Here is a 24285-nt window from a genome sequence, read left to right as displayed (position 1 = left end):
CTCAGTAAGGCTAATACTAAAATGGTCATGATGTTCTCAACTCTGTCAAGTATAATAAAGGTGTTTTATCTTCTACGAAGTCATTGCCTAGACTTTGCAGGTTTTTGTTTTAATTTCAACTGATAGTATTTTCCATTTCACCATCATGCAGAAGCTCCTGAATTGAAAAAATAAACTCATGGTATGGTCTTCCAGTTGTTTTTAGGAAAGAGACTGAGCAAAGAAATAGCACTAATAGGAAATGTAATTTCATACACTTTTGAATGTGAAAAAGGAACATTATCATTGTATAAATCTGACTGTCTACAGAGACAGGCTAGGAATCTATTCCTAAATTCTGTGCATTCAGATACAGGGTAAAATAAAAGCTTATCTTAAAACAGGAGGCTCTCCTAAAGAGCCTAAACACCCTCCTACCATACTACCTTAAAACTTAAGTTGTAATGCAACACATGAAACAGAAAAATCACTCTTCCTTTTACATAGCTCCCATGTTTCAAATTATATTTCATATGAATTCTTAGACCCTGCCCTCTACCATTAGATAAATTAAGACATTTGATGTCATAATACAGTAACAAGTCATAACAAAAACAGCATTAGCTTCAGTTTAATTTGACTCTCAATAATGAATTTCAACAGAACTGAAAAGTCACATTAGTCTGTTTCTGACAGTCAAGGACACGAGCCTCTGACTTTTATCTCATATAAAACACTGAAGATCATTTTCTTACCGTGCTCCAATGACATCAAAGAGATGCTGCCAGCGATCATTGATTTTGTTGAGTTTATCATCTATTTCTGCAACTCTGCTCTTGTTGCTAGCCTTGATTAGCTGATCGCCCATTTGTTTCAAGTGAAGCTTATTTTCACTGAACAGGTTTATTTCTTCCATGCAATCCTGATAAATATACACAAACATTGCTTAATTCCCGGGTAAACCAAAACAAAACAACAAAACCAAAACAAAATTATCTGTTTCTTTTCCCACGTCTGTGACTGAAGTCAGGTTTGGGTTGCAATGGCTGAGGTTTCTACATTAGCATGTAGAACTCTCTCACTTAAACCAAAGCAAAACAAAAAAACCCCTTCAATGGAAAAGCACTCTCACAATGAAGCCACTACGAAAAAATAAGCAGCTTAAAGACTTGCAAGTGCCAGGAGTAAGTACTCCTAAAAATAGCAGTTCGATGTTCTAAATTTGTCTCTGCTTTCCTGATTTAACATAATTTTTCAATCAAACTACCTCAAAAGAGTCCAAATTCATGTCTAGGATGGCTTTATTTTGCTGGTATCCAGAGATCTGTATTAGACACAGAGACCTTTAAGCCATGAGACGGAACACTGCAGCAAAATAATGGTCCCATTTAAAATGAAGTTAATACAAAAGTATTATAAAGCACTAACTGCATTGACTACCAAGGAGAAGGGGCAGAATTAGGTTTTATTTTTCGGTTGTGGTAACTTCTTGTTTGCCTGGCATGAGGCCTACCCATCCTTTAATCTCCTCTTTGCTCGCTGACTACTGGTTCTATAACTGGTGATGGAGGTGGAGGTGGTGAGAGCAGTGAGCGGCTCCCAGGACACCACTGATCCCAGCAGGGAAAGCTCTAAGCAGTGCTGGATGTGCACGTGTGCCCCACAACCCCAACAGCCCAGACCCCCCCGCCACCGCAACTCACACATCACACTCCATGCCTAAACGCAGCCAGGTGGCATTTCTGTTTTGCGTTATAGAATAGAATAATAGAATAATTTTGGTTAGAAGAGACCTTCAAGATCATAAAGTCCAACCATAACTTGGCACTAAACCATGTCCCTAAGAAACTCCTCTACGCATCTTTTAAACACCTCCAGGGATAGTGACTCCACCATTTCCCTGGGCAGCCTGTTCCAATGCTTGACAACCCTTTTGTGAAGAAATTTCTCATAATATTCAACCTGAAGCTCCTCTGGTGCAACTTGAGGCCATTTCCTCTTCTCCTATCACTTGCTACTTGAGAGAGGAGACCAACACCTTCCATACTACAACCTCCTTTCAGGTAGTTGTAGAGAGCGAGGAGGTCTCCCCTGAGCCCCCTTTTCTCCAGGCTGAACAGCCCCAGTTCCCTCAACCACTCCTCATAAGACTTGCTCTCTAGACTCCTCACTGGCTTTGTTGCCTTATGCTCCAAGTCTGAATATCAAGAAGAAGAAAAAGAGCTGAGGCTAAAAAAGCTCATCTTCTCACAAAAACCTGTATGTGCTGGTTTTATATCACATATCGCTTCTGAGAGGCAAGGAAGAAATGAGGAATGGCGTCTCTATAATGAGCTATCAGGCTGCAATTGAAGAAAAGTGGCGTTACCACTTACCTTCTGCAATTTGTCTATCATGTCTTCAATGCTAACATCCGCAGTCTGCAACACTTTGCTTTCCATTTGTACCAGCCAGGAGCACAGCTCCTTATTCTTTTCATTGAACACAATCCAGGCGTTGAGCCTATCCTCGATCTCCTGCTTCCGCAGAGACACCTATGGATAAGCACACACATTAACTCCTGGCAACATCTTCCTCAGGAAGGAAACCAGCAATTATAAGCCCTTTAATTTCTAGTCTGTGTTTGATCATATTCCGTTTTGCAGGAGCACCTATTAAATATCTCTAGCTCTCTTTTCAAAGCCAGCAAGCAGATTGTTGATACATCTTATTTTGCATAGCGGGGCCAAAAGTTGACTAGCAAACACCAGATTCTCTCCCTCAGAAGAATTAAACTGAGTGACAGCTTTATAAATAATGAGCTTATATAACAATTTAAATATTACTCAGTGAAAACCTGAGAACGCCGAAGAAGGAATATAAAATATATAATTACTACATACTGTTTAGTACAGTCTCATATATAACACAAGAGAAATAACACCTAGGTAAGTTCTTATTTTTCTGCAACTGTAAGAGAAACTTTGCAACTACTGACTGCGATTATTTTATCTCTATAAAAACCTCCCTCTTTTCTTTCCATTTGTTCATCAGTTCTTGGAGAACTTCCAAAAAAAAAATCAGCATCAAGAATCTGTCCTTTTTATTGAAAACTATGGATTTTTTTCCTCAAAATTACATTTGCCAGGACAGATAAACAAATTGTCTAGACATGGAAATCAAGGTCTGATGCTGCCTGATCCAGCAAAGCTAATACCACTGCTCAAACACGACATAAAGAAGCAAGGTCACTCTTCTACTAGCTAACAGTGCTTATTTCTAGCCTAGGGATCATAAATATGTATTTGTATTCATTTGTCTCCTTTGATGGATTTCTGTGCTAAGATATATGGGACAGAGGAAGTAAAAAAGGGTACAAGTTCTACTAAAACTAAACAAGACAAACAACTAACCCCCCAGCAATAAACTGTGTAAAGAAGACCGAGCACAATATTTTTCTTGCCTTAGCTGCAAATGGTCACTCTAAACATCACCCCAGGGCAGGACACATTCCCTCTTCACACCTAACATGCACCTCATACAGCATACGACTTTTCAAAATGCCATTACGGATCCTCCTAGACTAATCTCTAACATTATTTTTTACCTTAGAGTGAAGTTTAAGCGTGCAGTGCAGAAGCAAGACCAGCTCCACCTAACATCAGGATCAAAACAGGAGGCACCAAGCGATCTCCCACTATATTGCTTTTGTCCTTTAAATTTTGACTATTTTTTTTGAGGAGGGGATGGGAGGGTGAAAGCGATTTCTAAATCTTTCATGCTGATCTAAGCAAAGAGATGAGGCCGAAAGCACTGTCTTGGGACACATGGAAACAATCTCTGAAGTTCTCACTGGGAAGAAGTCTTCTGGAGACCCCAGGGACCTCTGAAAGTCTCACTACAAGGGCTCTGCTCTGGGATGCTCCTTCACACCCTCAGCCTCAGAGCTGTGAGGGGTAAATCTCTCACCTTTCTTCCACCACCTTCAGCATCTCTCATGTGCAGAGGCGAGTTAACTCGGTCCATGGAAGAAGAGACTATGCACATCAGCAAAACCATTGTTAAATCCTGCAATGATCCTGACTCCCTTTTTGCGTGGTAAGCACGGGTCAAGGCAGGATTTTAAGAGCAGGAAGCAACTTTGAGCTGGCCAAGCAATACAGATCAGGGGTAAAACAGGAATGAGCCAAAAATTCCCAGACCAGCTTCTAGGAACACGAGCTCTTCAAGCCAGGCCTTGCTTCGAGCATTTTCTCCTCAGGCCAGCTGTCCCAGTACCAACTCCGGTTCTGCATCCACAGCGTGATGCAGGAACGATCTGGCCATTCCCAAGGGAGGCTGAAAGAACATCAAGGCCCAGGCATCCAACCCATTTGTTTGGACAGGACACTCACTGATGCGAATAGTTAAATGTCTGACCTACATGTACCTTGCACGGGCAGCTATGTCAACGCTAATCCCTTGAGCGCATCTGCTCGCTCAGTGTGTCTGTGAGCCTGTCCAGGCCGGCACAGGCATCTGGCTGCCCTGCTCCCGTGGTCGTGACAGCTGCAGCCGCCTCTCGCTCTCAAAGGCTTTCACCTCTCCGCATTTATACAGCAGTTTTTTTTTCACACAATACAGTCCTCTAATTTTCTAGCCAAAACAAAGCAGTTGTCCCAGCAGCAGAATGGATAAAATTCTGCTTTCCTACCCTGGTGTCCAGCGCTGAGCATCCCTGTGGGGTCTCCGGAGGCTCATTAGGGCTGTGTAAACATTTCAGTACAGATTCCTCCTGCTACAGATTTTTGTGTGCCTAACCCAGTCACATTAATGGCACCCCTTCCTTCTCTCTCAGATAGACTGACCTAAACGTTGTCCCCTCAGGAAATTAAAATAGAAATTTTGAATACAATCTAAGTAAATTACTATGGGAAATTGCTACTTGGATGGACTGTAGTGGGGTACACGCAAAAGATAGCTTAATTTTCTGGGCTGTTCACCACAGTTCAAACAGCAGGCATCAGCAGTTCAGAAAAGGAAAACCAACAAAGTTCTCTCATTTATAGACTCAACTACAGATTTCCATTAGGAAAATGGTTCAGGCATTTTGATTTAAAAACAATGGCCTATATTTCTCAGGAGGGGGGAGAGTGTCTCTGGAATTATTTTCAGAGTTCAGAAACAATAACAGAGAAAACACTGGTTGTATATTAACTATTCAGTTTAAGGCAAACATATTAAATTCTTCTTTCATGTTGCAACGCAAAAAAAATAAACCCAAATAACTATTTCATCACACCAAAGATTGTGAAGTAAGCGTAGCTGTTCATTACTCTGGCAATATTCCCACCAGGATTGCTTTACCTTTGCCTGAGTAAGGGTTAGGCACAAAATACTAACTCGCTTCAATACTTCTTTACAAACTGTAAAATAAAAGCTGTTGACTTGTGAGTAAGGAGAGACAAGATTTTGGCTTGCAGACATACAGAGCCATCCGGAGTAACTTAAGACCCCCAAGTATTTTACTTCTTCCAATCCTGTTAACAGAGCAAAGTAAACCCATTCAATCTGCATAATAACCTAATGAATCAAGTTCATGTGATTATCTGGTAAATGTTCCCCAGCAATCTTACAGGCAGCACTAAATTAAGTGTAATATTGCAAGAAGCCACAAAGAATGCAAATGTTTCAAAGTATTTAACTGCTACAGAAAAGTCATTTCTTAATGTGTTTAAACCCAAGAAGTCAGTAGTTAAAACACATTTAAGTTTTCTTTATCAACTCTGCTGGCATTATTTTTACCAGATTGCGAAGACCTCCCCCTTCCCTTCCCCTGTCTGCTTCATGCCCTCGGGCAATTCCTGTGTTTATCCCTCTCTCCCCCTCCTTTGGCAGCCCAGAACAAAGCCACCTACTTCAGTAAACGGCTGTATTTTTGCTCTGTGCAGTTCAGGCACTCACTAGTTAAAAAGGTTTTGGTTGTGTGGGTTTGTTTGTGGTGTTTTGTTTTGTTTTGTTTTTTTTAAATCTCATCAGTCTGTTTCCAGGAAACAAAGGACAAACTTCACTCCTGGCCAGCTGCACCAGGAGGTGCACCACACTGAAGGCTGCAAAAGTGAGCCAACCCCAACAAAAATCCCCCCTGCTGACCCGCTCCCCGTTTTCTGTTCCATGAACACCCCACTATAAAGCCCCAGAGGATGCAGAACACTTACCCGCAAGCAGAGCTCTTCCCACTGCCTGTGCAAATGTTCAACTTGCTCCTTGAGCACCATCACGTCCTCGCTGAGGATGCAGTGAGCCAGCTCCACCTTCATGGCCCGCAGCTCCTTCATGTTGTGGGCCCAGTCCGCCAGCGACTGCTCCAGCTCCTGCATGGAAGCGCACCCAGCACAAGCCTTGGCACTAAGCTCTGCTTTCCAAACCTGCTGCTTAATCCCCTGCCTGGGCGGTGGGGGAGGAGGGGAATGTGCAGCAGCCTGTGCAGCGCTCCCCGGCTGGACTGGATGGGGTCCCCCCCAGAATTTGGCTCAGCGCCCAACTGGGAGCCCACTGGAGCCCGGAGCTGAGCTGCTTCTTATCAACTGGGGCAGCAGGAACCTCTGAAAGGGCCAAAATGCTGCCTGACCCCCTGCAGCTCCCCAGGCTCCAGGGCAGTGTTTGGAGTTTCACGTCCAGGAAGGAACATGCCCGCTTCTTTTTTTTTTTTAATTATTATTTTGGCCAGGTTGCTTTCCACCTCCATTTGTTGCAATCTCAGGTTATTTACTTAAAAGCTAAAAAAATAAAATTTATTCCCCTCTCTAATGAATTATTTCACAGGCACTTCATTAGATATCTCAGAAACCTGGAGCTTCTAAACTGGTCATTCACACAAACACATTCTTTCCTGCTTCATGCCCTCAAATCCTCTTTGCCTTTATAACAAGGTCGTGCATTTTCCCGATCAGTGTTAAAATTGTCATGTAAAAAGCAGAGACACCACTGCACACATTGGGAAACAGGATATTCCACATGAGGTACTATGTCCCACTTTGCAAGGCGGTTGCTGGGTGGTGTCACTGGCTCCTCTAACAAAAAAAAAGCACCTTCTTCCAGAGCATCCGATTTGTCTCATTTTAAAGGGAAAAAAATTGTGTTTGTGTCAGAAATGCATTCGGTCTAAGCCCTGTGCATTGTCACAGGTCTTTTGATCCAGTCACTTATCTAAATCATAAAAAAAAAAAATCTGGATGAAAAAAATACAAACAAACCTGAGACTAAAATTTACCTGAGCTCAAAACAAATTACGCCCTGTAGATGTGCACACACGCATTTATATATCCTAACAACAGTCAAATCCCTGCAATAATGTAGCTAACGACAGACCCTGACACCTCTGTGGCTGAATTTCTCTTACTGGAATAAGAGGCAGGAGCCGTGTGCTGCCATCTCACAAATAATTCAGGGCTACAGCAAGGCCGCTGTCGTGGGAAAGGCAGCCAGCACTCACAAAGAAGATTTCAGACAGCTGATAATGAGTTCAAAGCCTTGGCTTGTTAATAAGCTTATTTGTTCCCACTACATAGGTCAACAATTCACTTCATAAAAGGATGATGAAAGACTGACCAGTCCAGACAGAATGTCTCCTATCCATTGGAGTTGCTTTCCTTGCCATTTAATTTTCCTAGTGTGCTATGGGCTGCAAGGGCTTTTGCCACTCCCTTACTCTTAATTTTCCTTCTCTAATTATTCTCAGATCCTGCAGGTGTGCATGGTGCTTTGCAGACTTATAAGGTCTCTTGCCTGAGGAGCTCCCAGTCCAAAATGGATTGGAAAACAAAAAGGGATATTCAGCCATTAGGACAGCAGCCAATTGAGCTGAGACCAGGGAGATTTTTCCTGTTTGTTCGAGGAACTACTTCTTTTAGAAATTCTGACTGTGGAAAGGGAGCAGAAGCAGGAAAAAAAAAAAATCCAAAACACAACTACTCCTTGTAATCTTCTTGGTCAGCTGGACTTTGCCAACTGGCAGCAATCACGATGGTATAAAGGAGAGAAGTTCAGTGTCACTGAAGAGCAGGTAAGAGGGAAAACTGATTTTACAGGGATCAGGTGTTGCGCAAAGACTACATCTATTTAAATGCTGTATGGCTGTTCAATACCTTAATGTGTTCCTTGGCTTTGTAGAGCTCTTCATGTTCAACTGGAAGTGGATCTTTTACTTTCTCCTTCAGCTCTTGCAGCCTGCTTTTTAATTCCTTGGTTTGCTTTTCACAGCAGTCCCAACTCTGCTCAAGGAGACCCAAGGAAGTTATAAAAGGTTAAGATACTTTATAATGACATATTGAACCATATGGATATGTTACAAAATAGTCTCTTCAATCCACAGAAGGAAATAATCAAGTGCTCTGGTTATTTGGATTTTCTTTTTGATACATAGTACCACCCACAAGAATTCAGTGTATGGATTTACAGAAGAACCCTCTCTTGTATTTAAGGTTTGCCTTGCAGAGCATTTCTGCTCATTTTGTTTTCTCCAACATGAGAGGCTTTAAGCATAGTTTTTGGGCTGGGGATTGTATCAATGACAGTATTCAATTTTAAGACATGCTGTCTAGCCATGAAAGCAAATTAATTCCTCTGAGGAAATAAATATAACCTCCCCTTCTGTTTAGGGGTGCAACAACAGGAGGAGCAACAAGTCACGTTAACTCCTTCTAAGCTAAATTTTAGCTCAGGCTTCACAGCCTGAAGCAGGAGAGGGGCTCCAGGCCATGGGGGAGCATGAGGACAATCAGAGTGGGAACATCCATTGTAGCAACAACTGGATGCCAACCCCACTTTCCTTGGGAGAATCAGGGGACCACAGTTTGAGCTTCCCACATGCCCTGATGGCAGATGACAGGCACTTGCCTCAAAGCCCCCTGCAGCGAGCAGCAGCTCAGCATCTGCCTTGTTGCTACAGAGCTCAGCCCTGGGAACGGTGGGACAGGGAAGCTCTGGAGACCCAACGCCAGAGAAGCAGGTGCTGCTGCTCCCTGAGGGCATCACCTACCTGCACGGTGCTGCTGAGCTGCATCTTCTTCTTCTCCAGCTGGGCCTGGGTGTCCCCCCAGCTCTGCTGTAACTGGCTGAGCTCCTCCTGGAGAAAAGCGCTGGTCTCGGGATCGGAGACAGTGCGTAACTTCTCTCCGACATCGATGATTAAGGAATACATGGCTTGCCACCTCTGAAAAATCACTGCCTTACTCTTTAAAAGAAAAAAAAAAAAAAAGGTTTCTAAGTTGTTCTTGGCAAGTTTTAGAAGCACACTCTTAGCATTTCACTGTGAAAGACGTGAAAATTCACAAAGGGAGTTAAAAGGCACTAGTTTGTTCACATTCATGAAAGAGTAATGAATAGATCTATCTGATTTTTAATTTCAGAGAAATCTGATCTTCTGATCTATATGACTCTACAATGGCTTTTCACAGACTGAATCCATAGAGTGAAAGTGCAGCAGTTACAAACAAATGGAAATTCAGTTGTCTGAGTTAATCTGAATCAAAAAAAACCTGTTCAAATTCTGTTAGCACCTCTAGCATCAACAACTAAGACAAATTTTGCAGAGATAACAGATCTGTTAATTATGACATACTCCAAGTGAAGAAAGCCATCAGTAATAATTTGCCTACAAGACAAAATGGTCTATAACAAAAGCAGGTATGATCACTATTTCTTTCTGTAAAACAACAGCAGGAGGGAAGGGCAATTTGGAGTAGGAGGGAGAGGACTTTCTGGCTTTTCTCACTAAGGAAAATCATGAGCACTAACTTAAAATCTACTGAAAATCATCTTTACACAGCAGGTAAAAATAAAGATGAAATAAACTGGGCAAGTACCAAATGGAATACTGGTAATGTGTTAATCCATCAACATTAGGTGTGTGGGAACACAATAAATCTTGGACCATGTGAACAATGTTCAATAATGTATTTTTGAAAGGTTTTAGATTGCCTTAAGCAACCTTCAAGTTCACTGCTTGCTTTTGCTTTCTTATAAAACAAAAAGGTGCATAATTAATTGGAAAACTAAGATACTCAAAATTAACAAAGGAAAATATTTTTTTCCACTGCACGTAAAATGCAGAACTCACTGCCCTGAAGAACTGCTGCCCAGGTCTGTGTGTCCTTGAGTGGTGGCTCCAAGGACAGACCCCCTTGCAAATGCTTTATTATCCTCTCTCCTGGCACCTTCTGCCCATCCCTGTGCACCCAGGACCCACGTGGCCCGTCCGGCCACATCTGTGCCGGATTCCTTCAGGCAAACTGCGAGTCCTGCGTTCAGCAGCCACGGCAATAAGGTGCACACAGACCTAGAGGTACCTACTGACCAGAGTTCCTGCCGAATCTCCCCGGCACCCTGCATTTCCGTGTTCACTTCAGTGATATTTTTAAAGCATACAAGGCTACTAAATGACAATGTTGACCGGGAAGTTACCTACTATAACGAGCTTTTCACAATGTCACTTGTTTTCTCATTTTCTCACCTGTGCTCAGCTTTAAGAAAAAGTGTCAGCAATTGTTTTTTCCCCAAAAAGCATGTGATTTTGAAGCTTTTTACCTTACTGGACAGAACTTATTTCTGTCTGAGAAAAAACACAGATTTTAGATTTATGAAAAATAAACAACAGTACCTTGAAATCATGAATTAGATTTCTAAGCTGGTAAAGGCTGTAGCAGTCCTGGCTCTTCACAGGTGCGAGGAAGCTGTTTGTATCAGCAAGAAATCTGCTGAGACTCCGCAGGGAACTCCTGAAGAGCTGCCATTGACTCACAAGTCCATCGATATCTTTCTTCCTCTGCTGAACCATCCGGATAACATTCTGCCACTGCTCTTTCAGCAACGTGAGCTTGGAAATAAACTCTGTTCTGAAGATGACAAGTGTTGAGTGTTAATGTATTTTGACCTCGAGGCTATATTTTACAATAACTGTGATGGATTTCCATTTGCAATATTGTACTCCAATTACAACACCCAACTATGCAAAAAGCTTTATGCAGCTCTAAGCTCAGCCCTCCACTCTGTATTCCATCTTTTAAGCAATCAAAAAAAAAAAAACCTTTTACATGACACAAGAATGGATAATGCTGCATCTTTCTTGCTGTCGTGGTACAGCAACATATATAGTACAGCAATCACAGAAACAATATGCACTAAACATTTATCTGAAGAAGAAGGTGGTCGATGCGAGTGAAACAAGATCTCAGATTCTCTGCAAAATTGATCTGTGCTTTTATCATCATCGTATCCTACAGCAGTGGGACCTAACTGCAAAGTGAAAAGGCTCTGTGTTGTTACTGGACCCATTCAAGCAGTTTTTGGCCCCTCCTACGACACGGTTGGGTGATCCAGCAGATCTAGCTGGAGTGGTTACGACAGCTCTGGCGGAGAGGGGTAATGTGTTCGCAGCACAAGTGCCTGAGGCAGTTGAACCTCTGCTCACAAATACTGCTGCTTCTCACTCTACATGATTAAGAGAAAAGTTTCAGATGATACTGATAAAGAACAGGTTTAGCTCCCACATGTTTTGTGTGGCTGATGACTCAATGCCCTGTTGTGTGTGCCAGAGGCAACACAAACAGTCTCACACCTCTACAGTTTAAAAAGTAGAGAGATCTAGGAAGAGAGAAAAGATTCTTCATATGCAGCGTGTGTATTACCCTCTGTAAGAGGGTGGCTTCTCTGCCACAGTTGCAGTTGCCACAGCTGCAGGGTAGCAGTAGACATGGAAGCCTCCTGTTCAGAAGGCATTATTTTTGTCAGGTAGAACATCCAGTTACTACCCAAAATGAGGTCTGGCCAGGACATCTGTGTTTCTTTCTCATTGCACCTCCTCACACTTTTGCAAAATGTGCCAGAGGGTTATTTAAAGAGTGAACCCAGCCAAGAATGTGGGTTTATGTCCTCATGACAGCAAAGATTCAATACCAACTCCAAAGAAGGGAGCATATTCACTGAATTATCAAGATCTTAGGGAGAAAAACAAATAGATTACCTTTTTTCTGCTTCTCCGGTTTCCAAGGAGAGTAGAACTTTTGCTATGATAGAATCAAATGTCTGCTGATTTATGGAAATCTCAGTTTGCAGCATCTGAAAATACCATGAGAACAAAAGTTTTAACTATTCACTGAGCAACTTTTGCTATGAAAGCTGGTTCTGCTCCTCTCAAGTGACAGCTTTTATCTAGTTTTAAATACTGAAAGCTCTATTATTTTCAAGTGCTAGTGTCAAATACATTCTAAAAGATTCCACGCCTTTTGGATACCGGGAGGAACTTGCACATATGTGATAGCAGAACCCACTAGGAGCTGTATGTTGCACGTAATCTGAAGCCTAAAGTTTGCTGGGCTCATTCATGAGAAACAAAATCTAGACAGAAACCCATTGAAAAGGTACAGAAACGCTACATATAAGGGTGAATTTACTCTTTATCACAATGAGCAAAAGTTTATTCTATAAATAATTTCATTGCAATGAATGGAGAGGTCCAAGTAAAAGAGAGAAAATAACTTTCTGTGGACCCTAATGAATATCACTGACATGCAGAGACTTAATGCCCTGTGGAATTAGCAGCAGTACCTCAGGCAGTGTGAAGCTCTGGTCGACTGCGGCAGCACAAAGCTCACCCTAACAGATGTTTAGCATTTACCACTTGATTTTTTTTCTGTATTTTGGTTGGTTTTCCATCCTCCCACCACTAGGACAAAGTCTACAGAGAGACACTTTGCTTAGAATTGCATCCACATGCTACTGCTCGCACGCAACGTGCCTTCTCCTCTGAATGGATGCTGTCATGCATGTGTGAAGCACCGTCTATAACAAATAGCAAGAGTTTGGAAAAATGCCAGTGAAACAGATTTCCACCAAAATTTAACAACTGGTCAAAATGGAACTATGCTGTGAAAACATCTTGTTTTAAATGCATTTCTTTTAGAAACTGGTAAGGTTCCTGCCAGATCACCAGCAAACTGCCCAGCTAGTTGCCACGGGCTTCAGGCAAGTTGCCACAGGTGAGTAACCTAAGGGCTGGAGAAATCCAGAACTTCCATGATGCAACACTTGAGAATGCACTCCAAAAGGTCTGATCCCTGCAAAAAGGGATCCATCCATTTTGGAAGAGGATTTCACACTTCAAAATTTTCCTCTGAATAAGTACAAGGCCACATTTCAAGAGTGAAATGCTCTGTAAAACTTTGCCCAGATCTACTTTCAAAAGGCATAGCATTTTCTAGAGATTTCCCCCCACCTTCACCATTCAAGAAGACGCTTCAATTTTTAGAGTTAGCTTTACCTCATATACTCTCTGTTGCTCCTGCAGTTCTTCAAAACGTCCTGGAATATTTGTTTTTAAGGCCTCTTTCATTTTTTCTAGGAATTTCATCCAGTTTTCACATTTCTGAAAGAATTTCTTTTCATCATTTTGAGCTCCCTCAAGTATACTGTAAAACAAAAGAAATCATCAGATACTGTTGTGCTGGTGCTTGTTTTTCTGGGTATGTTTGCATATGGTCTAATGTGGTGGTTAGTAATACTAACATAACAGGGTTTTGCTTGGCACTTTGCTACCTTCTTCCCCTGTGAACATCCAGATTTTTCCTCAAGTGACTTAGAATACAAATAGCCACTGAATAACCTGGACTAAATTGAAAGGGCAGGAATTCAACCTGGAAACCTCCGAGAAAGCTGAGAACAGATTGCAAGACTTCCCATGCTTTAATTTTGTTTTGAAATGGTTAGTAGTGTATTTTGTTTGCATTGCAGACCTGCAGCGTTCCAGAGCAGCTGCTGTTTTCTGACTCCACTGCCGAGTCAGGCTCTGCATTTTCTTCAGAGTGAAGTCACTGAGTGGCAGCTTAATGCTTGCTTCATTCAAACTCTCTATGCTTGGAGAAAGTGCAGCAAGCTCCAGTGTGTGATTCTGGAAGTAAAAAAAAAAAAAAAAAAAAAAAAAAATTGCAAAAAAATTACAGCCTTTCTTTCCTTTCAAAGAAATACAGAAGACTCTTCTGTAGGAAGCATCTGAACGTTATGCATCCAAAATGCTAACCCAAATAAACCCCAACAGTTCTCTGTTAACTTCAAAGAATATAGGAAACAAAAAAGTCACAATTCCCTTACATAAGGCCTAATTTTCCAACAGTACTGAACAGATACTCAAGAGCTGGTATGTGCAGATTTACTTTGTACCCTACGTTGAGTGAAACGGGGTAGCTTCAGAGTAAAGCTGGGGAAAAAGATCTCCCATCAACCCCAGATCTATGTGAGCTTTCTCCCCTCCAGGCAGACATTTGGCCTACAATCCATATCTAGAGCTTCTATGAACTTAAATCATTGTTTTTTGTGTTTTGGATAAGATTATAGTTACTCTGATGGAAGCGCTATAACTATGATACTTAAGACAGAAATTGTTTGAAATAGGCGAGAGCTGGTATCCTACAGACACTTAAATCCTGAGTATGTATCTTTTTGTACTTGGGAATTCAAACATACCAAGAGCAATTCCGAGTTGTCTGTTTCTCCCTCTAGACAGAGACTATCGAAGGTGTCTGTGCAATTCTTGACGTGACCCTCCAGTGTTTCCAGGCAGTTCTTGAAATCCTCCAGTTGTGAAAGATTGAACTAGAGTGAATATCGCATATTTACATTAATTATGATTTATTATACATCAGTATATATATATCCAGTATACAAAAAAAGAGCAATAAGGGGTTATCATCAGGAAAACAGACATTAAATCCAAATTCCAACGTATACATAACTCGGCAATTGAACTTTTTCAGTTTGTGCACTAGATAAGGGGAAAATTTAAGCCAAAGCAGAGAACAAGAAATTTAATCTCTAAATCCTGAGAGACTCGTCTATCTGGACGGAATAGGGGCATCTGCGATACCTTTTTGTAGCTTTGGGCTGTTTGATTTATTGTGAAACTGGGAAGCCAGAACTTAGTTTATCAGAGGGAAGGAACTTGTGAAAATGAGCTTCCCTTGAGCTGCACACAGGGGCTGCTCCCATGTGCCTACAGCCCAGGCTGTGCAGGCTGCATCAACTCCATGCAGAAAAATAACTAGGGCTGGAATTCAATTCTTTATTCACTAGGTTGGTTTCTTTGGGTCAGAGAGAAGAGCACTGGGGAAACTTTTCCTTTCTTGCAAAAATTAAACTACACATCTCTAAGAACACTGAAACAGCAAAACTTTTATAAGGAATAAATGGCAAAAATTGGTTTGGGGAGAGAGACAGTTCTGTGGTAATGCTGCAGGGTTACACCAGAGAAAATGATTACCCAGAAATGAAATTTTTCAGGGGGTGAGACGTTCACAGGGAATATGAGAAAACTGTTATCTTCATAAAGATCTGGCTTCCAGCCATTGAACTGTGCTGGTAGATGGACTCATAAATAGAGCTGGCTGAAAATTTCTTGATGAATTTACTTTAGAACAGAACAATTCATTTAAACCAGACTTTTTCACAGGAACAGATTTGTTTTACATAAGTAAATGTAGAGCAGTACATTTGCTTGGAAGTTTTCTCAGGAATAGCTGCGCAGAGGGGAAGCCAATCCCACAGCACTCCTGCGAGCAGAGCATCACAGGGGGAAACCTGGATCCAGGTCCCTCCTTACTCTCCCTGAACAGGGATGTAAATCTGGTCTTCAAAATTAACATCAAATTACAACAGTTTTTGCTTGGCTTTGGATACATTTTGTGCACTCTTATCAAAGGAAACTGAAGCCCCTAGGTTTTTTTCCAAAGCAGAGCTGAGGAAGTTTACAACTTACTTTAAAGTTCATGGAATACGTTTCCTAACCTGTAATCATCTGAGGGTCCCGTACTGCCTGACTGTATTGGGTCCACTTACAAAAGCTTGTTAGAGCAACACAAACAGGTAAGAAGGATGAAACCCTTCTTTCATCTGTCCCTCTGGCCTCATGCATTGTTTTTTTTACTCAGTTGATCATACTGTCGAGCTTTATTTTACTGAAATTTCATTTCAATTCAAGAACGACAGGGCTCTAGTGAACAAGTTACCTCACACTGACAGCTAATTTAATATTCAAAAAAATACCTCAAGTTCATCTAACTTCCTCTGCAACATCTTTTCCAAATAGTGTGCTCTCTGGAGTGGCTGCAGCTTCTCCAACAGAATGGCTTGTGCAGCTGTCCCAGCCTGCTGTTTTATCTGATCGGCCAGCAAAGACATCTGGGCATGGAATCCTGCTATGTTTTGAAGGCCATGCTGTAAATTCTGATGAGAGAAGAGGGAAGAAAAAAAGAAGTCAGCAAAAGAATCAGATCATCATTCATGTGCCACTTTCATTTAGTATCTTTTGTTGCTGTAACTAAGCTCTTTTTGTTGATCTCCTCCGGGAGCCTAATTCAGCTATGGTGAAAGCTTCAGTCTTTTACTCAGAAGATAATGGGAATCGCATCCACTGACTCTAGTGCTGGGAAAGGCACAGTTCGAAGTTCAGTGGAATACCAGTGACTTCAGGCAGTGGGATACTACTGCTACAGAGGAGATCAGGGAGGGAAATCAGAATATCCCTCTCTACAGAATAGCTGGGCCATGCTATGAGATAGGAAATGGTATTGTGTTACACACATTCCAGTACTTTGGATCCCTTAGTGACTGAGGTTTTGGTTTTATTTATTCCCTTTTACTACAGAAATGATGCTATAAATTTAAACTCTAAAGGCAGGACAAGAACAAAGGGAGTAATTTTATATTTGTTCAGTGTTTTGACCTGGCCAAGGAATAGCAAGATGTCGTCTTGAAATGTACCTATTTCTAGAACTGTCATTTACTTCCAGCCATGAAACCCCCTGGATTTGCCACTGTATATTGTCTTTTCTGTGATTAATGAACAAAGACTTGTGATTGACAGCAAAGAACAGACACATTTCCCTAAAAAGCAAAATAGCTCTTTGCTCCTGACCCCTGTCTTTGGAATGGATCATATTGTAAACTGCCGCTTCAGCCATTTAGTAAAAAACCAATTTTGGTTTCTTACTCTCTACACAGGACTTTATTTTAATTTAATGTGGCAACAGAGTTCCATAAAACCATAATCCTTCCTACAGCAAAAGATTAGAGTGATTAAATACAGTTTTGTAATGCACATCTATTTTCAAACACACGTAACTCAAATGCCATACCACTGATCCCCATTCTTCTAACTCACCACTTTCAAAAAACACAATAAATTCTGTGTGTCCTACCCACACATACCAGGACAGGATCTCTGGTGCTAATGGCACTCCAGTGGTCATGCCTTGCTTAGTAGGTGCAAAACACTTCCCAAAAGTTTCCAGAAAATGTGATGCCTTTCTGCTGATATATTGATGAATTAATGCCACAGCCATTAATAGATCAGAAGAAAGTGAAAATGTTTGGGTCTAAGTTTTGCTGCTGTCAGTTTTTTCTGACATGTGAAGAAATACTGGAGTCCTCTTTCCCATAACGTAAAGTTTCTTAATTGGCCACATGCAAAATAGAGTACTTTGGGCTCCTTCCAATGTGGCTTGAGGTTCACAAAGCATGATGAATCATTGCTCTGTCCTGAAATAAGGATTATTATATTTCTTCATTGCAGTCTGAATAAACCGAAAGTGTCAGAACCTAATGACAGCTCTGCTGTCTAAGAGAGTCAAATGTACCCTCTGGTCTCAGCATGAGATCTCATTTGTCTAAAGTCAGAAGCATTTAGAATAATCTAATAAGCTCAGAAATCTGTGAAATTATCAGACCAGGCCAAAAAAAAAGTACCAAACCCAAATAAAACCAATTTGAAAATTGCAGAGGACCTCAAGAAGGTTCTGTGTTCTGGAAAACTGGTATTTTTTCACCAGCTATTGTTCTAGTAGATACTATCTCTCCTCCCAAGCAGTGTCCCATAAAGTAAATAATTTTTGGTTTAATGATTCCTTCCAAAACAGGCTGTGCTGGTTTAACCACAACACGGACCTGATTCTTTGTATTGACCAGACAAGGGCAGAGATGGAACATGATTGCTCCCTTCTGCTCTCTTCTCATCCTATGCTAACTCTAGTCTGGTTTGGTCTCAGGTTCTGGTCAAAGTATCTAAAGGAAATACAAAGGCGCCTGTTAATGGAAAAAACCCACAGATTTTATGTTTTCTGCTGACTGAATTTTGGGGAGAAGAGGGGGAAAAAAAGCATTCTTTTGATTTGATTCTCAAAAAAAAAATCCTGGTTTGTACCAGGTAGCAGAAACATATTAATGTACCTTTATATCCTGTATCCTCTGCTCCAGGGTTTCTATCATGTTATCCTCAGGCACATGAGCATCCAAGAGCTGAGCGCACTGCTCTTTGTGCTGTTCTAACTTGGCTGCTGCCTCGGTACATGAAGTATCAAAGGGCTCCCAAAGCTGCAGAGTTGCTTGTGCTGCTCGCAGTTGATCTGTGATGTCTTCATTTACTGAGTTCCACCTGCCAACACATCAAAGGATAAGAGCATTTTTGTAGTAGATTCTCCTCCAGAATATGATTTGGTGCAGGATTCCTGTGCGAGTTTCTTTGCATTCATACCCACGCTATGGAAAACCCGCTGACAGAGCACCATTTTGTGCTCTGTGATTCATCACAAAAAAGGTGGTATCAGCTACTCCTCACACAGGTGCCCTTAGACAAGTGAGTTGTATTAGTCTAGATTTAAAAATCTGACAGTCATTCAAGTCCTGCCTCAGCAACTTTTTTTTTTTCTTAAATACTAATAACTGGGGATCTTTTTTTGCAAGCTTACCTAGTCTGTGCCTCTGTGCACTTCTGTTCAATAATCTCTGTAAAGGAGGGGGAGCAGTTCTTCTTCAGGTTACTGGCAGCAGCCTGGAGCTTCGCCCAACTTTCTTCACTGTTCTCTGATTCATCTTGAAGAGACTGCAAAATGTATTATTGCAATTAGTTGTGGAGCTGAATGACCTAAGTATAGCTTCCTCTATAGACTGGTAGGAATACAGTAGCAATAATACCACATGTTTGCAGCAGCACAGATTAAAATATTTGTGAAAAATATAACACCCGATCCTAAAAATTAGGAAGCTAAAAGAGAAGTGAAATGGTCCAAGTTAAAAAAAATAATTCAAAAGGCCTATTTTAAACTGGTCATTTATTTGCTCTTAAAGAAACAGCTCATTTAACAAACCCACAGCTTTGAACTGATTAAATTAATTCACTAGAAACCAAAAATGTTTTTATTTTAAGCCACTGTTTCAGGGAAATTTGTATTGGCAGTAAAGCTGGTTTGACAACTCCTGTCCCTGGCTGTATGTTCCCTCTCCTGATACAGGCGGTCGCAGAACCCTGATGTGGATTGTATCTGTGAATTGATCCACATTAAAAATACAGAGGGTTATGGAAAGATGGAGTTCAGAAGGTGCCCAGTTCCATCCATTTATTACATGTCCCCATGTGAGGGTAGAAAGTGCTTATGCAGGTTTTACTGCCAAGAGACACGCACCCAGGAGTCACAGCCTCAGTCTGGCCTGCACCACTTTTGATATAACTTAAAAATAAACCAAAACAGGCCTTGTTTACACCGAAACAGGGAGCGTTTACACAGCCTTTCAACACCTGTTTAAAGCCAGGTAAGGTGATTTTAGCCGTATCTGTAAAAATGTTCAGACCTGGAGCCAGCCTGGCAGCCTGCTCTAGACTCCCCACTCAGGCTCTATAAAGCCAAGCAGAGCAGCAGGACAATCCAGAGCATTTACGCCCGGTATTTATGCTCAGCCTCATTCAGAGGCTGCACAGACAACTCCAGCTCTCTGAAGGGCGACTGAAGAGTTGACTTTGCGCTGGAGGAATCAGAAACACCAGGCTCGGGCATCCCCAGGCTCGGGCATCCCCTTGCTCTGCCTCGGGGCTGCTGCACCCACCAAATCCAAGCCACAGCTTTTGGGAAGGGGAATCCTGCGCCCTGGACCATTTGTCCAGTGCCATTTATACACAGAAAGATGCTTTATGCAAATAACACTTCGATGCAAAATGTGTCAGTACAGTGGCTGGGACATAGTACCCCAAGGGGAGTGTTTAAATCACAGACTTAAAGACAGGGTCCCTTCACCAATTTTCTCCCAGGTCCCCTTCATTTCTGCACCAAGTCCCAGCACTGATGCACAGGCATCTCCTTCCAGGTTATCCTTCAGCCTTATGGCAGGATATTTGCCTGGGAAGCTAAGAGAAGGGGCAAATTTCCTTTTAAACAATGAGCAGAGAACCAACATCTTTCACTTGAATGCTGAGTAACCTTTAAGCAAACACATCCGGAGATAACATTACGTTTTCCTTTACCAGTTGTATTTTCCGCCGAACTTCCTGCTGTCCATGTGGATTAGACATGGACTGAGGAGACATTAGCATGAAGGATGGTGGTGGAGTGGACATGTCCACCTGGACTCTGTAGGGTAAGGGACCATGAGGACCTGGTGCTTCATATGGGGATGCACATGGAGAAAAATAAAACGTCAAGGGATCTTTGCAACCTGAAATGGAGGCTCTGCTAACCCACAGAAAGGCAGACATAGTCGCAGCTGTACTCATCTCTTGAACTTCGGTACCTAAATTGCACCAAAGTTGAACTTATGCACTAAATAAAGTAAAAAGTCCAGAGATTAAAAAAAAATACATATATTCCACTGACTTCAATAGCACTAAACTAAAGAGGAAGTTGCTCAGATACATTTTTCTGCCTTTTTTCCAGTGGAGTTTGTTAAAAGTGAAGGAGGGAAGGAGGGAAGGAGGGAAGGAGGGAAGGAGGGAAGGAGGGAAGGAGGGAAGGAGGGAAGGAGGGAAGGAGGGAAGGAGGGAAGGAGGGAAGGAGGGACAGAAATAAGACAACTTCAGTAGAGTTACCTGGAGAGTTTTGACCTGTTTTTTCAAAGCTTCCAATGACACCACAGAAGATTTGCGCTGGTCTATGCAGTACAAATATCTTGTCGTCATCAGGCTGACTTCTCCATAAATTTCGTCATATACTCTCCACTGCTCCAGTATTGACTGCATTGAGGTCTTTAGCTGTGCAACCTGCAAACAAACCACATTTGTTACTATTTCTTGGGTAGTCCTGACATAAATCGTGTTTAAATTGATGTAAAAATCTAAGCTCAGTGCTCACTCCATGATAATCCACAAGGATTTTTCACAAGTTAGAGTATTTTCCTACTGGGTAAGGAATTGTGCGGGCTTCAAACCAAGCAGTAAACAGTATTTAGAATAAAGTATAAGAATTTGCTGGAAATAAAAATTTAACCAGAGTTCAAGATAGCACTATTCTGTCAGCCACAACTCCAGAACACCCCCAAAACTAGAGAGTACTGAAATAATGAACTCCTTATTCCTTCCTGCCAAAATCAACCTGAAGTGGGAAGAGGTTGATCTTCTTAGGAAGCAGATAGTTTGATCCAGAGATCAAGTTTAATTTTAAAGAAAATCTGAACAGAAATTGTTTTGTATGGAAAAAGAGGCTACTACTACAACACCCTGGAGAGCTATCATCCCTTTTAGGCCATTGTGCTCTAATAATGCAGGCCCACCTGAATCACAGTCTACGAACTTTAGGATTCTCATATGAAATTAAATTATGGATATCCTCTTTGTTTTCTGTATCTTTTTTATTATTACAGTCATTTAACCTATATAGCGGCAAGTGTGGTTTCCATTTGCCACATACAAACAAACAAAAAGCCACAGTCCACCTTCAGTGTGATTTGTCATTTTTATCCTTATGTATCAGTTAAATACATAAGGCATATCCTGGGTTAGACAAAACATTCATATCTATTTTCAGTCATGCCAGTACCAGATGCTTCGAGGAAAGCATGAAAACTAGGCAAAGAAACAAGCATCTCTCCATGGAACCTGGCAAAACCAGATGCCAGATTTCAGTTCTGACTATGCATCCACACAATGGAAGATGAAAACTTTTCTGCACCGTAGTTCACCCTAAACAGACTGCATAGATCATTGTATCCTAGTTCCAGGCACACAGGAGCTGATGGATTAATCATCCCTGTTCTCATTTGAATCATGGTATAGGTGGGAGGAATCTCTAATTGCTTTTTGTAGCCTGTAGCTCATTACTGCCCACACAAGGAAGATGGAAAGACATCGTGCTCATGAAACGTCTCTGGGCCACAGACTCACAGTCTTGAGATCAACCTACGGACAACACGATCACAGCATCACAGCTCCTTAGACCTGTATTTCACAGAATCACAGAATCACAGAATGTTAGGGATTGGAAGGGACCTCGAAAGATCATCTAGTCCAATCCCCCTGCCAGAGCAGGAAAACTTAGGTGAGGTTACACAGGAAGGCGTCCAGGCGGGTTTTGAATGTCTCCAGAGAAGGAGAATCCACAACCCCCCTGGGCAGCCTGTTCCAGTGTTCTGTCACCCTCACTGAGAAGAAGTTTCTTCTCACATTTAAGTGGAACCTCTTGTGTTCCAGCTTGAACCCATTACCCCTTGTCTTACTGTTGGTTGTCACCGAGAAGAGCCTAGCTCCATCCTCATGACACCCACCCTTTATATATTTATAAACATTAATGAGGTCACCAACCATTTGAAAATCCCATTTGAAATCCCAGCCTGGCTCTGCTGAGAGCAGTCACTTGTAGGAAGAAAGCTGCACTCGGTGTTTCATTGCACATGCAGACAACGAGGCTATAAGAATATTCTGCAGTTTGTAAGTTTGATACTTAGGTCATAAAAATACTAAAATTAATATGAACCATGGCGACTGCAAGAAGAAAAAAACACGAGGCTGTCAATCCTACAAATTTCTATCCCCAGCTCCACAGTGGAAGGAAAAACTTTCATCATGTACACAGACAAAAATTTCTCTGCTTTCTTGCTAAGAAACAGCCACATCATTTCTGTTGAAACTTAAACCAAGAAGCAGCAGACCCAGCCTGGACTGACACCTCACGTGGAAGAGTTCAAGCAAAAGGGTTCAGGTTTCACAAGGTTTTCAGGAACAAAAGCAAGGCATTTATAAGAGACAGTGCAAGGGAATCTTTACTGTAAACACAATCACTGCATCATGTATAATCCTCTTCAGTATATGGTTATTTATTATTACAAATTTAAATCCATTAATGTACTCATATTTTCTGTGCCTAGCAATTACATCTAGATAAAAAAGATCAGTTCCAGGCATAAAGATAACATAATTATAAATGCAAACTTCTGGGAGTCAATGTGCATGGGAAACCATTCTGCCAGACTCTTCCTGAAGCAACTGGAACCTATATGGGCTGTGAAGACTGCAAAAGCCATCCAGGTGTGTGGATGAAAGAGCAACTGGGAGATGGAAAAACTGCAGTGAGAACAGGGCAGGAGCGGGCAGCTTCCACCAGTGTACTACAAGGAAGAATGACCAGGGTATGAAAGAGAAGCAGATCAAGAATGAGAGTTTAAGGTTTTCATTTTCAACTTGACAGAAAAATAGCAGTGCTATTTCTTTATTTTCTTAAGCTGCAGATGGGGGTCTGTCCCTCCTTGCCTGTATTCAAACTGCTTCAAGATCAGACTTCTTTTCCTCTCTCAACCTTGGAAATACATTAATTTACATTAAAGACTTAAAAGGAAGCCCTTAGGAAGGTTACGATTAAGAGTTAGGAATACTTTGCATCTTTTTTATACCAGCTCCTGCCATCCCATGAAGAAGATTAATAACACCAATGGTTAAGGATATGTAGTGAAGGAAATCTGAACACAAACAAAGCTTTTTACCTGGCTTGCAATGCTGTCCATCATTGCACAGAGCTCAGCTACCCTGACAGACAGGGCTTCTGGGGTTTGTTCCACACCACTATTCAAAGCCAAACTCCGTTTGAGCTCATCAAGAATTTTGGATTTAGTTGTGAGTTGATTTTCTAGCTCCTAAACGAAAAAAGAAAAAAAAAAAAAAGGAAGATAAATATGATCTCTTAATGAGAGCATAAAATAACCCTTCTGTGTGAGGAGCTTAGACAAACCTTTCTTCTTTAAAATCAATTCTGTGTAAGCCATGAAATACCATCACCACTGCTTTACAGGAATTCAAAATGACAGTGGCTGCTTTAGGTAGCCTCCTGCAGGTAGAGCTAAAATCAGTCCATTTAGTGGCAGCATGAGCACTGGACATCATGCTTGCGAAGGAAATCATCAGGAGCTAATTCCTCAGCCACCATGCAGGTCTCTTGGTACCAGATGCAAAAAGTTTTTCTATTAATGCAGCTGAGCTTCCTGGGCAGGTTAGCACTTGGGTCCTCCTCTGCTCCAGCAGACAAAGACAAGACAGGAACTGGTTTTGCAATA

General features: G+C 41.6%; 1 protein-coding gene across 4 annotated transcripts in view; it reads right to left on the bottom strand.

Moving 5' to 3' along the window:
- The window catches only part of SYNE2 (spectrin repeat containing nuclear envelope protein 2), a 198803-nt gene that overhangs the window by 31356 nt on the left and 143162 nt on the right, over window positions 1-24285 (bottom strand). For all 4 annotated transcript variants that reach the window (XM_065635633.1, XM_065635635.1, XM_065635637.1 and 1 more), the window contains 15 exons: window positions 23719-23868; window positions 20837-21007; window positions 18729-18862; window positions 18211-18415; window positions 16030-16209; window positions 14455-14583; window positions 13728-13882; window positions 13256-13403; window positions 11960-12054; window positions 10598-10832; window positions 8978-9172; window positions 8085-8210; window positions 6156-6311; window positions 2355-2513; window positions 735-901 (listed from right to left, as the gene is read on the bottom strand). In XM_065635633.1, the coding sequence (XP_065491705.1) occupies window positions 735-901; window positions 2355-2513; window positions 6156-6311; window positions 8085-8210; window positions 8978-9172; window positions 10598-10832; window positions 11960-12054; window positions 13256-13403; window positions 13728-13882; window positions 14455-14583; window positions 16030-16209; window positions 18211-18415; window positions 18729-18862; window positions 20837-21007; window positions 23719-23868 (2405 nt within the window). The remainder of the gene's footprint in view (window positions 1-734; window positions 902-2354; window positions 2514-6155; window positions 6312-8084; window positions 8211-8977; window positions 9173-10597; window positions 10833-11959; window positions 12055-13255; window positions 13404-13727; window positions 13883-14454; window positions 14584-16029; window positions 16210-18210; window positions 18416-18728; window positions 18863-20836; window positions 21008-23718; window positions 23869-24285) is intronic.

Source organism: Caloenas nicobarica, chromosome 5 (assembly GCF_036013445.1).
Source record: "Caloenas nicobarica isolate bCalNic1 chromosome 5, bCalNic1.hap1, whole genome shotgun sequence".
Lineage (NCBI taxonomy): Eukaryota > Metazoa > Chordata > Aves > Columbiformes > Columbidae > Caloenas > Caloenas nicobarica.
The sequence above is the reverse complement of the archived record's forward strand: the minus strand, read 5'-3'. Positions and strand labels throughout refer to the sequence as shown.